This window comes from Lontra canadensis, unplaced genomic scaffold, assembly GCF_010015895.1.
Source record: "Lontra canadensis isolate GAN:19392208 unplaced genomic scaffold, GSC_riverotter_1.0 scaffold13, whole genome shotgun sequence".
NCBI lineage: Eukaryota > Metazoa > Chordata > Mammalia > Carnivora > Mustelidae > Lontra > Lontra canadensis.
In genome coordinates this window covers 12,537,261-12,547,001 of record NW_022631007.1, presented here as the reverse complement: position 1 = coordinate 12,547,001, position 9,741 = coordinate 12,537,261, and the positions used below count along the sequence as shown (strand labels likewise).

At 51.2% G+C, this 9,741-nt stretch overlaps 1 protein-coding gene across 2 annotated transcripts in view; it reads right to left on the bottom strand.

Annotated features, from left to right (window-relative positions):
- Positions 1-568: 568 nt before the first annotated feature.
- Positions 569-9,741, bottom strand: part of DGKD (diacylglycerol kinase delta) — a 113,555-nt gene continuing 104,382 nt past the window's right edge. Inside the window, exons 28-30 of one of the 2 annotated variants that reach the window (XM_032857525.1) lie at positions 3,824-3,941; positions 2,563-2,693; positions 569-1,315 (exon numbers count right to left, since the gene is read on the bottom strand). In XM_032857525.1, coding sequence (XP_032713416.1) covers positions 1,226-1,315; positions 2,563-2,693; positions 3,824-3,941 — 339 coding nt within the window. In that variant the 3' untranslated portion in view covers positions 569-1,225. The remainder of the gene's footprint in view (positions 1,316-2,562; positions 2,694-3,823; positions 3,942-9,741) is intronic. The other variant, XM_032857527.1, reaches the window with a different exon arrangement.

Genomic DNA, 9,741 nt, shown 5'->3' with positions numbered 1-9,741 from the left:
GCTGGGCACCCGGAAGGTCACCAGCAGGAGCACCCCCAAACCGAAGGTATGGGCCAGGTTGGCTCACGGAGGGGCCCACCAGGCACACCAATAAAGGGGAGGCACAGGGGCCTGCAAAGCGAGTGGCAAGTAGAGGCTGTTTGGTGGTGAGCTCCCCAGGGTCCCCTCAAGGGTGACCAGACAGCACCTGCAGCCCAGTCCCCTCACAGGGACGAGGGGTGAAGCGAGCTCCAGGAGATGGGGTGGCGTGGCCTGCAGACACCGATGCTCAGCACCCCCTTTGGGGCATGGAGCCTTAGCTGGCAGCCAGACACTGTTCTTCCACCCGGGCCCACAAGGGCTGGGGACGTGGGCTGGAGTGGCATGAGACAGAGCCATCCACACGGTCAAACTGTCGGGACGCTGGCCTGGGACCAAGCCTGGTCTCCCCCAGAATAGGGAGAGACATCTTCCCAGCACCCAGCAAGCACTCTCTCCCCACACCACCATGCTCACGCAAATACGTCCTCTGTGGAGAGACAAGAGAGGCTACGGCATCTCAGGACAGACATCCCACGTCCCACAAGAGAGGGCACCAACCAGGACAAGGGACCAAAAGCAATAGGGAAGGGATCTGGGAGCCCAAGATCACAGCCACCCGTTTACCCGGCTTTAGGAAGGACAAGTTTGCCTCCTCTCCAGGTCTAGTGACAACGGACAGGACTGGCAATGCATTCCTGCCACACTCAAGTGACAAGAGGCAGATCTTTGTGAAAGACCTCATCCATAAATGGGACATCAGCTGAGGGTGGCCTGGAAGGGGTGCTGTCAAGACCTGGGTGGCTGGTGGGCACAGAAAGAACTTTCCAGTGCAGGAGGCTGCCAGCTGGGTCAATTTCTGCACGCCCGGGAGATGCCACACGGTGTGCGATGATGAGGCTCACCATGAGGAACCCACAGGACAATCCCAGGCAGCCCCAGGGCCCAGGAGGTCAGGCCCGGCCCAGGTCACAGGTCAGCAAGAGCGGAGGGGAGGTGGCGGTCCGCCCCACATAACGCCGGGTGGGACGAGGCGCTGTTTCAAGGTAGCTATGTTGGTGTGTTCGAGACCCCGGAGCAGTCACAGAACGGGCGTCTGCAAGGCTTCCTGTCTGGAGCAAAGGGAGTAGCACCATGAGAAGGGGCAGGCGCTGCGCCTGGCCTTAGTCGTGGGGGGCGCAGGGGACGCAGGCCGACAGGGCCAGGGCTAGGCCTCGGTGGCAGGAGTGCTCCGGCTCAGCTCCTTGATGCCACACAGGATCCTCTTCATATGGCCCACCTTGGTCACGCCGAGGTCCTGCAACGAAAAGGACAGCACCCTGATGCCAGGAAGGGGGCTTGGCCCCCGCGGGCCTTCTACCTGGCTTTCTGAATGCAAGCGAAGGAGAAAAAATGAAGATGGTGACACCAGACAGAGATGGCCCACGCGCGAAGAGTCGTGCGGATGCCCGCCACACCCCTCCCACAAGCCTCAGTCCCTGCCGCCGTGCAGGACAGACCCGGGACGCTGGCCTGGTGGCAGGGATACAGTGACTCAACAAAGCTGCCGTCCAGGACGTCCCCAGGGGTAGGTCACCCACTCAGGTGAGGGGTCACCCACTCTGGACATGGCTCCAGGAGCCCCAGGCTCGGGTTGGCCCACGCGAACCGCAGCCACGAGCAGCCTGCCTCCGACCGCTGCACCCGCGGACCCCACGCACCTCCCACACTCAGGGCCCCTAGCAGCCTGTGTCCAGCAAGTCTGTCGGTCCCAGTTTTCCAACAGCTTCTGTTCAAGCCTCTGTGTCACATACTGGGAATTCTTACAATATTTCAGACATTTTTGCTATTACATTTGTTGTGGTCATCGGTGACCACCGATTAGGACTCACTGAAAGCTCAAATGACAGTCAGCAGTTTTTAGCGACTAGTATTTTTTTCACTAAGGCAGGCACAGTTTTGAGATGTAACGCTGCCGCACACCTGACAGACTGCATGTTCTAAACGTGACCGTCCTGTGTGCCGGGAAACCAAACCGTTCGGACTCGTTCCCTCACAGCATCTCGGTGGGGTGCCTGCGTGTCAGCTCCAAAGGGAGAGGGACCCCCGCGTGCTGGGGGCCTCTGTCACACAGGGCTCCTCAGCGGACTACTTAGCATAGAGCTGTGTCCCCCAACAGAGTTTATCTCTACGTGGGCTCCACCCCCAAGGTGGGGCTTAAGCCCATAACCCTGAGACCAAAAGTCACACGCTCTACTCACAGCCAGCCAGGCGCCCGCCCTCGACGGGATTTTTAATGTGAAAATAGTTCCTTTGTCCAATGAGATTAAGAAAAGCAAAGTTCTCCATCACGTCCGCTTTGGCTTTGTCTGGCTATGGGAGCTGGGGACATCAGTGCCAGGGGGCAGAGGCGCTCTGCTGGCCACCGTCGCGCATCCCCCGAGACAAGCACAAGAGAACCTCTAGCAGAGCCCGGACGCCGGGCCGTGGCCAGGTCAGAGGGGGGACGGCGAAGGGAGTGCAGGGAAGCCCGGGGCGGGTTCCCAGGAGACGATGTGGAAGTACCTTGAGGTCCCTCCGCTCCAGGTGCAGGAGCTCAGAGCCCCGGATGTCGTGCCGCGTGAAGATGTCCTTATACTCACAGAGACTGAGGTGCTCCAGCCAGGCAGCAACCTCCTCTGTGCCCCAGAGGTGAACTGTCGGAGACGGAAAAGCACGAATGCGGTGAGTGCCCAGAGCCCAGCGCGAGGCAGGCGGCAGGCGGCCCCTCAGACACCCCAGACCCCCAGCAGCTGGCACCCCAGGCCCCCAGCAGCTGGCACCCCAGAGCCCCAGCAGCTGGCACCCCAGACACCCAGCAGCCAGGCCCTGAGACGCCCCCAACAGCCGGCTCCCGAGACCCCCAGCAGCAGGGACCCCACCCCCCCAGCAGCTGGCACCCACCGCCCAGCCGCAGGCCCGCCCAGAGCCACGCAGAAAGCAGCAGGGAGCCACCCGCTCTCCAAGGGAAGGAGCTGCAGTCTGTTCCTGCCAGGTCGGCCATCAGCCTGGTCCTTTCCCCCATGTCCCAGGAGGGACCAGACACCCCCAAAGAGGTAAATGCCAAGGTGACCGTGCCGCAGAAGCCAGCCTGCCCTCCTCTCTGGAGGGTCCCGTCACTTCTGGTCCACAGCAGGAAGGGAAACGGGCAGAGATTCATGTAGCCAGAGCCACCGTCATTAAAAGAAACCCAACTGCTGGACAAACATGCGAAGAAGAAAAATCAAAGGCAGTGACCACTACCCACAAATCCAAACTCGGGGCTTCTCGGCCCCTGAGAGCACTGGAAACAGCCATGCTAAGAGCCCCAGTTTACAGACTCCCCCAAAAATGTCCTCGAGTGCCCTTTGCTATTGACCTCCCCAGCTGCAAGCGTCGGTGGCCCGGGCTCCAGCATGGGACCTGGACTCGTAAGTCGTCGGCCAGGGACCAGCAGCCCCTCACAAGAGGCGGGCCCGGTGGGCCCCGCACAAGACTGGAGTGTGAGCTCTGTGTCTCTGAGTGTCCTATCACCTCTAGTGTCCCCCTCCCCCCTTGCAGCCCCTAATCCAGGGCAGGCACGCAGTGTGGTGTCAGTCACCGGAGTCCGCACAGGGAGTGACCCCGGGCAGGAGCGACAACACAGGGCTGCAAATGCAGGGGCAGCTCCCTAGACAAACACCATGGCAATAGGGGTCGTGATCAGGGACCACGGGGAAGAACCAAAAGGCCACAAGGAAAAAGCAGAGACCACAATGGCCCCCACAGCCGGCGTGGACAGCCAGAAGAACAGCAGGAGGGCAGGTACCCGGGGCTCCCAGGCTACTTCGAGCTTCTCTGTTCTTGCTGTTTTTCTCTTTCTTAAACTTCGTCACCAGGCGGAACTTGCCACTGCGGCTGCGTTTGGAAAGCTCCAGCATCACATTCTGTGGGGGAAGCAAGAGGCAGGGAGAGTCAGAGGCCAAAGCAGCCAGGCAGAAGTCATACGTTGGGCAGGGGGGCTTGGTTCCTGCTTTACCACTGTCCCCCTTGGTTTCTAGGCTCACAGACTCACCTGTATCGCCTCTTAAAGGTGGTTTCATAGTGATCACACAGTGTCTAATACCACATTTGATTTCCTTATTTTATAACGTGTGTTTCTCATGTGACTCTTAATCTCACAATATTAATAATTAATAATTAATAATAATTAATAAGTGACTCTTAATCTCACAAAACAAACTGAGGGTTGGTGGGGGGAGGGGGGTTGGGGGGGGTTTGGACACTGGGGAGGGTATGTGCTGTGGTGAGTGCTGTGAAGTGTGTAAACCTGGCGATTCACAGACCTGTACCCCTGGGGATAAAAATATAGGTTTATAAAAAATAAATAAAAATTTTAAAAAAAGAAAAGCTTCATGAATATTACGCAAATACCAATACATTCTACAAAGGTTATCCAGTAGGTCACAGCCGATCTTCAGAGCTGCACGGGCAGACAGGTACTAGCGGGATGTAAGTGTCTTTCTAAAAACAAAGCTTTTCCGGCATTTTTTGGTCTTTCCTTGGAACCTACTCCCCAAAGCAGCATCACTGAGGGACAGGAGCACTGGGTCCCTGCCACCTCCCCGCACAGCGCTGCCCAGGAAATGGGCGGAGATGACACTGTCCCTTCCCAGCTGGTCCGCCCGTACTCACACAGAAGCAGGGCCACGGGCCTCTGCACACGACACATGGGCCTGGGTTTACGTGTGTACACATCCTACCCCCGTACTCACAAATAAAGCAGAATTTCCTATGTCCCAGGAGCGCCTGTCTCTTCTTGCCCCTGAGGGCCTGGACTCTGCCCCAGGGCCCGCTCTATTGACGTCCCCACACTGACCTGCGTGGCCACATTTGGCAGCTTTAAGATACTTTCAGATCTGAAAAGGACACGTGGTCCCACACAGGGATTTTCATTAGAACTACACCAAATCAGGGGGTGGGGGGGAGGGGGGCAGTACGGGTCCTCACGTCCAGGAACATGCTCTGTCGTGCCACCAACCCTCCAGGTGCCCCAAGATCCCCTTCGTGGATTTCTGATCAGAGGCATTTCCGGCTTCAGGTTTCCTACTAGAAAAGAGACTTCTCACAATGGTATTTCTAACTGATGACTGCAGGGCTCAAGGAACTTATTTTACAAATTTCTTAACTTGGCAAAATCATCAACCATCCATTCTAACAGCTGCTCCGTTAAAGACCATTAGCGCCATGGAGCCCAGGCTCTTCTGTGCTGGGACTGGTGGGCGCCAGCCTTACTCCTCAGCGCTCCCGCAGGAGGGGCACCCGCGACAACCCAGAGCTGCTCTCCCCACAGCCCCAAAAGAATCTTATGCCTGACTTTACAATTTCCTTTTTTTAAAATGCCTATGAGGATCACATTAATTTCTAACTTTTATGATTTTTTAAAAGATTTTATTTATTTATTTGTCAGAGAGAACACAAGCAGGGGGAGCAGCAGGCATAGGGAGAAGGAGAGGGAGAGCTGAGCAGGGAGCCCGATGTGGGGCTCAATCCCAGGACCCTGAGATCATGACCTGAGCTAAAGGCAGACACTTAATCGACTGAGCCACCCAGGCGCCCCTACTTCTAACTTTTACTATGGGGATTTCATCCTGGGAGGCCAGCAGAATGAGGCTATCAATGTATGACCTTGTCTCCCCACCTTTTAAATTAAGCAAATTCCAGACATCAAACTACCCCTCACACACACACAAACACTTCAGTATGCAACCCTAAAAGACAGGAATGCGCTCCTACAGCATCTACCCATAGCACCATCACCACACTGACACCAGCAAGAGCTCACATACATCTAATAACATCAAATCTCCCCGCCTGTTCCAAAGGGTTACCCTCATGGCTGGTGTGTCTGAACCAGGACCCTTGTGAGGGCCACAAGTGACACTCAGCTGCTGTGGCTCTCGGGCTCCCCGCTTCATCCTTCACCACAGAGAAACCAGCTGCCTGCCCAGTAAGACGGCCCGCCCCACCCCCTGCCCACGCGGATTGGATCCAGATTCCTGCCTTTAGACAGGACGCTGTCGCCAGTGATGCCACAGGCTTGCAACTGCCTCCCAACAGGTGAGGCCCGCCATCCTCTTTCTGGGGCCAACAGCTTCCTTCACCACAGGTGCCGCCACCCATGGATGACCCACCGGAAATCGAGCGCTTCCTGGGGTGGGGTGGGGGAAGTTGCAAAATGGCCTTTCAGTCCCTCTGCACTTTCCACCTGGAATTTTTTTTTTTTTTAAGATTTTCTTTATTGGGGCGCCTGGGTGGCTCAGTGGGTTAAAGCCTCTGCCTTCGGCTCAGGTCATGGTCTCGGGGTCCTGGGATCGAGCCCCGCATTGGGCTCTCTGCTCAGCAGGGAGCCTGCTTCCTGCCCCCCCGCCGCGCCTGCCTCTCTGCCTACTTGTGATCTCTGTCAAATGGATAAAATAAAATCTTTAAAAAAAAAAAAAGATTTTCTTTATTTATTTGACAGACAGAGATCACAAGTAGTCAGAGAGGCAGGCAGAGATGGGGGGGAAGCAGGCTCCCCACCGAGCAGAGAGCCTGATGCGGGGCTTGATACCAGGACCCTGGGATCATGACCTGAGCAGAAGGCAGAGGCTTTAACCCACTGAGCCACCCAGGTGCTCCCCACCTGGAATTCTTTTATAAAAAATTGCTTTCAATTTTGGGGCACCTGGGTGTCTCAGATAGTTAAGCATCTGCCTTTAGCTCAGGTCATGATCTCCAGTCCTGGGATCAAGTCCCATGTTGGGCTCCCAGGTCAGTGGGGAGTCTACTTCTCCCTCTGCCTCTCCCACTGCTTGTGTGACTCTCTCTCTCTCGAATGAACTAAATCTTAAAAGAAAAAAAGATGAAAAAAAAACAGTAATAAACTGTTTTTGCGGATCTACTGATAATACAGGATTTTGAAATCAGATTTGCTAGTTTTTAAAATAATGAACTATTTGAAAGTTGCCAAGATTTGCTTCTCAATATGTGACTTTACTTAATACTATTTAATCTATACACTTAAAAACAGCAGACATGGTAAATTGTGTGTGTTTCTTATCACAATTTAAAACACAAATTGCACCAACGTCCATCTTTTCCTAGCTTTGATGTTGTTTCTAATATAGGGGAATTACATATTCCTTGACATTTTTCCTTCAGAGATAATTATTTTTTCAAGTTGTCCTGTGGCTATTCTTTTTAAAATGTCTTTAGGGATGCCTGGGTGGCTCAGTCAGTTAAGCACCTGCCTTTGGCTTAGGTCATGATTCTGGAGTCCCAGGATCGAGCCCCACATCAGCCCCACATTCCTGCTCAGCAGGGAGTCTGCTTCTCCCTCTGCCCCTCACCCTGCTCATGTTTTCTCTCTCTCTCTCAAATAAATAAAATCTTTTAAAAAATAATTTACAAATAAATGTCTTTAGATCTCAATTTGTATAGTTTAAATTTTTCCTGACGTTTCAATGGTTTTAGCAAGATTTTTTAAATTAACATTTCTTTGAAAATAATATACTTGATTTATCCTGTTATCTGTTGTTATATGACCTTTATCACTTCATACTGTCCAGACCTTCCTCGATTATATTTGCCACAGAGTGATTTAATTTCTTGTATTTTATAGTTAAACTCTGAACAACGTTGAAGTCAGGAGTGCCACCCCCCACCCATGAAGTTGAAAATCTATGTATAACTTCTGAATCCCCAAAGAGCCTTACTAATACCATAAACAGTTAACACAAGTTCTCTATGTATATCATATACCATATTCTTTTAAAAAAGTAAGCTACAGGAAAGAAAATGTTAAGAAAATCCTAAGAGAAAATACATTTACAGTACAGCACTATATTAATCAGAAAAAAACCTGTATAAGGGGACCCACACAGTCCAAACTGTACTGGTCAAGAAGTCAACTGTACTTCAAAGAACTAGCTCACAAACTTGACAACTTTGTTTTTTGCTTTCAAAGAAGTCATTGTCCTGTTTTTACACTAGTAGAATGTGGCACCATGCCTTCTAAGCTTCCACTTGCTCTCTCCCCTTGCATGGGTGAAACTGTGCAGAGGTCCCAGAGGCTGGGAGCGCTGAGCTGTGAGGCAGCAAGCAGAGAAAGGTGGAGAAGGCAGGAGCCCTGGACAGCCCAGAAGGCCCCTAAGAGCACGTGTGGTTTTCCTTTCACTCTTGGGACAGCTGGCTGCAGTTTCTGGGTTGAGGTCCCATGGGATCAATGCTGGCAGTAACACTGCCCTGGCCCCACCCTGCTCTGCTCCAGCTAGCTCCAGAGGGTTTCTGGTTTTGCAACTAACCTGCCCGTGGCACCATCTGTACAACTTCTCACCTGTCACCTTGCACCATCTCACCAGCCTACAGCTAGGAGCTCTAGAAACCAGGGTAACTACTGACATGGCTTGAAGGATTCATGAGGTCAGACATCCAGGAGGGACTTGTGCTGGTTTGTTTCGGCAGTAGCTCGACATTTGATGCTACTTGTTTTGAAAATATTTTTAGGCTTAAAGCTCTGGAACCACAATTCCTGAAACAGACACTTTTAGTACTAACACCTGAAAGTCCCAAACAACCTAAGTCACTGTGGTCATCCTGCAACCAGGCACCAGGCTGCGAGTCTCCCACTGCAGCAGCTGCTACACTGTCCATGGACTGAGGAACATTCTAGCCCTCCCTCTGTCTTCAGAGGCAATCTGCATGCAGGAGGAATCTACCCACCCTGGGCAGGGCATGGGAGCCCACAGCCCACACCTGACAGCTGGCATTTCTACTTTGAGTTGGTGTCTGAGGTGTCCTGTGGCCCAGCACTATGCTACTCAAACCACTTCTGGAAAGGAACCAACTTTAATAATTTCCATTCCATAGTGGACTGATACTTTAACAAAATACAGTAAAATAAATCACTAAAAAAATGAAACCAAGAAGGGACATCCAAAGTATAAGCCTCAGTTTTTTATTATTTTCAACAGAAAAAAAATTCTTCTATTAATTGTTTATAAGTTTCTAAACTCTTCCCTTAATTTCTATAATAACAAAGAGTTTTCCACTGTCATCAGTGCTTATCTAAAACATGATCCAATTCTGAAACTGTCCTATGGGCAAGAGGGAAAAAAAAAAACATAGTCCATCTTTACAGAATATAAAATTCTCTCAATGGAGAAACATGATACACACACACACACACACACACACACACAGATAATTTTGTCAACTTTCTTTTGTTTGCATGCTGTGATAGTTTACTTCATTATTCATGGATGGATAGTGATGGTTCACACTATAATTTGGTTTCTGTCACTTTCATTTCAGGAAGTCTTTCCTTCACAGATTCTATGTTAATTGAAATTAAAATTGGGGGATAGTCATTAAAAGAATAGAGAGCTTGCATTTCTAAAATACTAGAGAGTACAAAGAGAATTGTGTGGGAGAAAGGAGAGACTTACCAATCAAAAAGAAGAAATTAAACAAAAAAAGTAGAACAAATACAAAGCACAAAATATGGCAAAATATACGGATAAATAGATCAGTAATCACAATGAATATAAATAGACTGAACTCCTCAGTTAAAATGCACAGTACCCAACTAGATAAAACCTCAATTTGACAACATGCTATTTATAAAGGAGATACTCCAGATAAAGCTTGAAAGTAAAAGTATGAAAATGAAAATACCAAACAAGTAAACTTAAAAAGAAATTACTA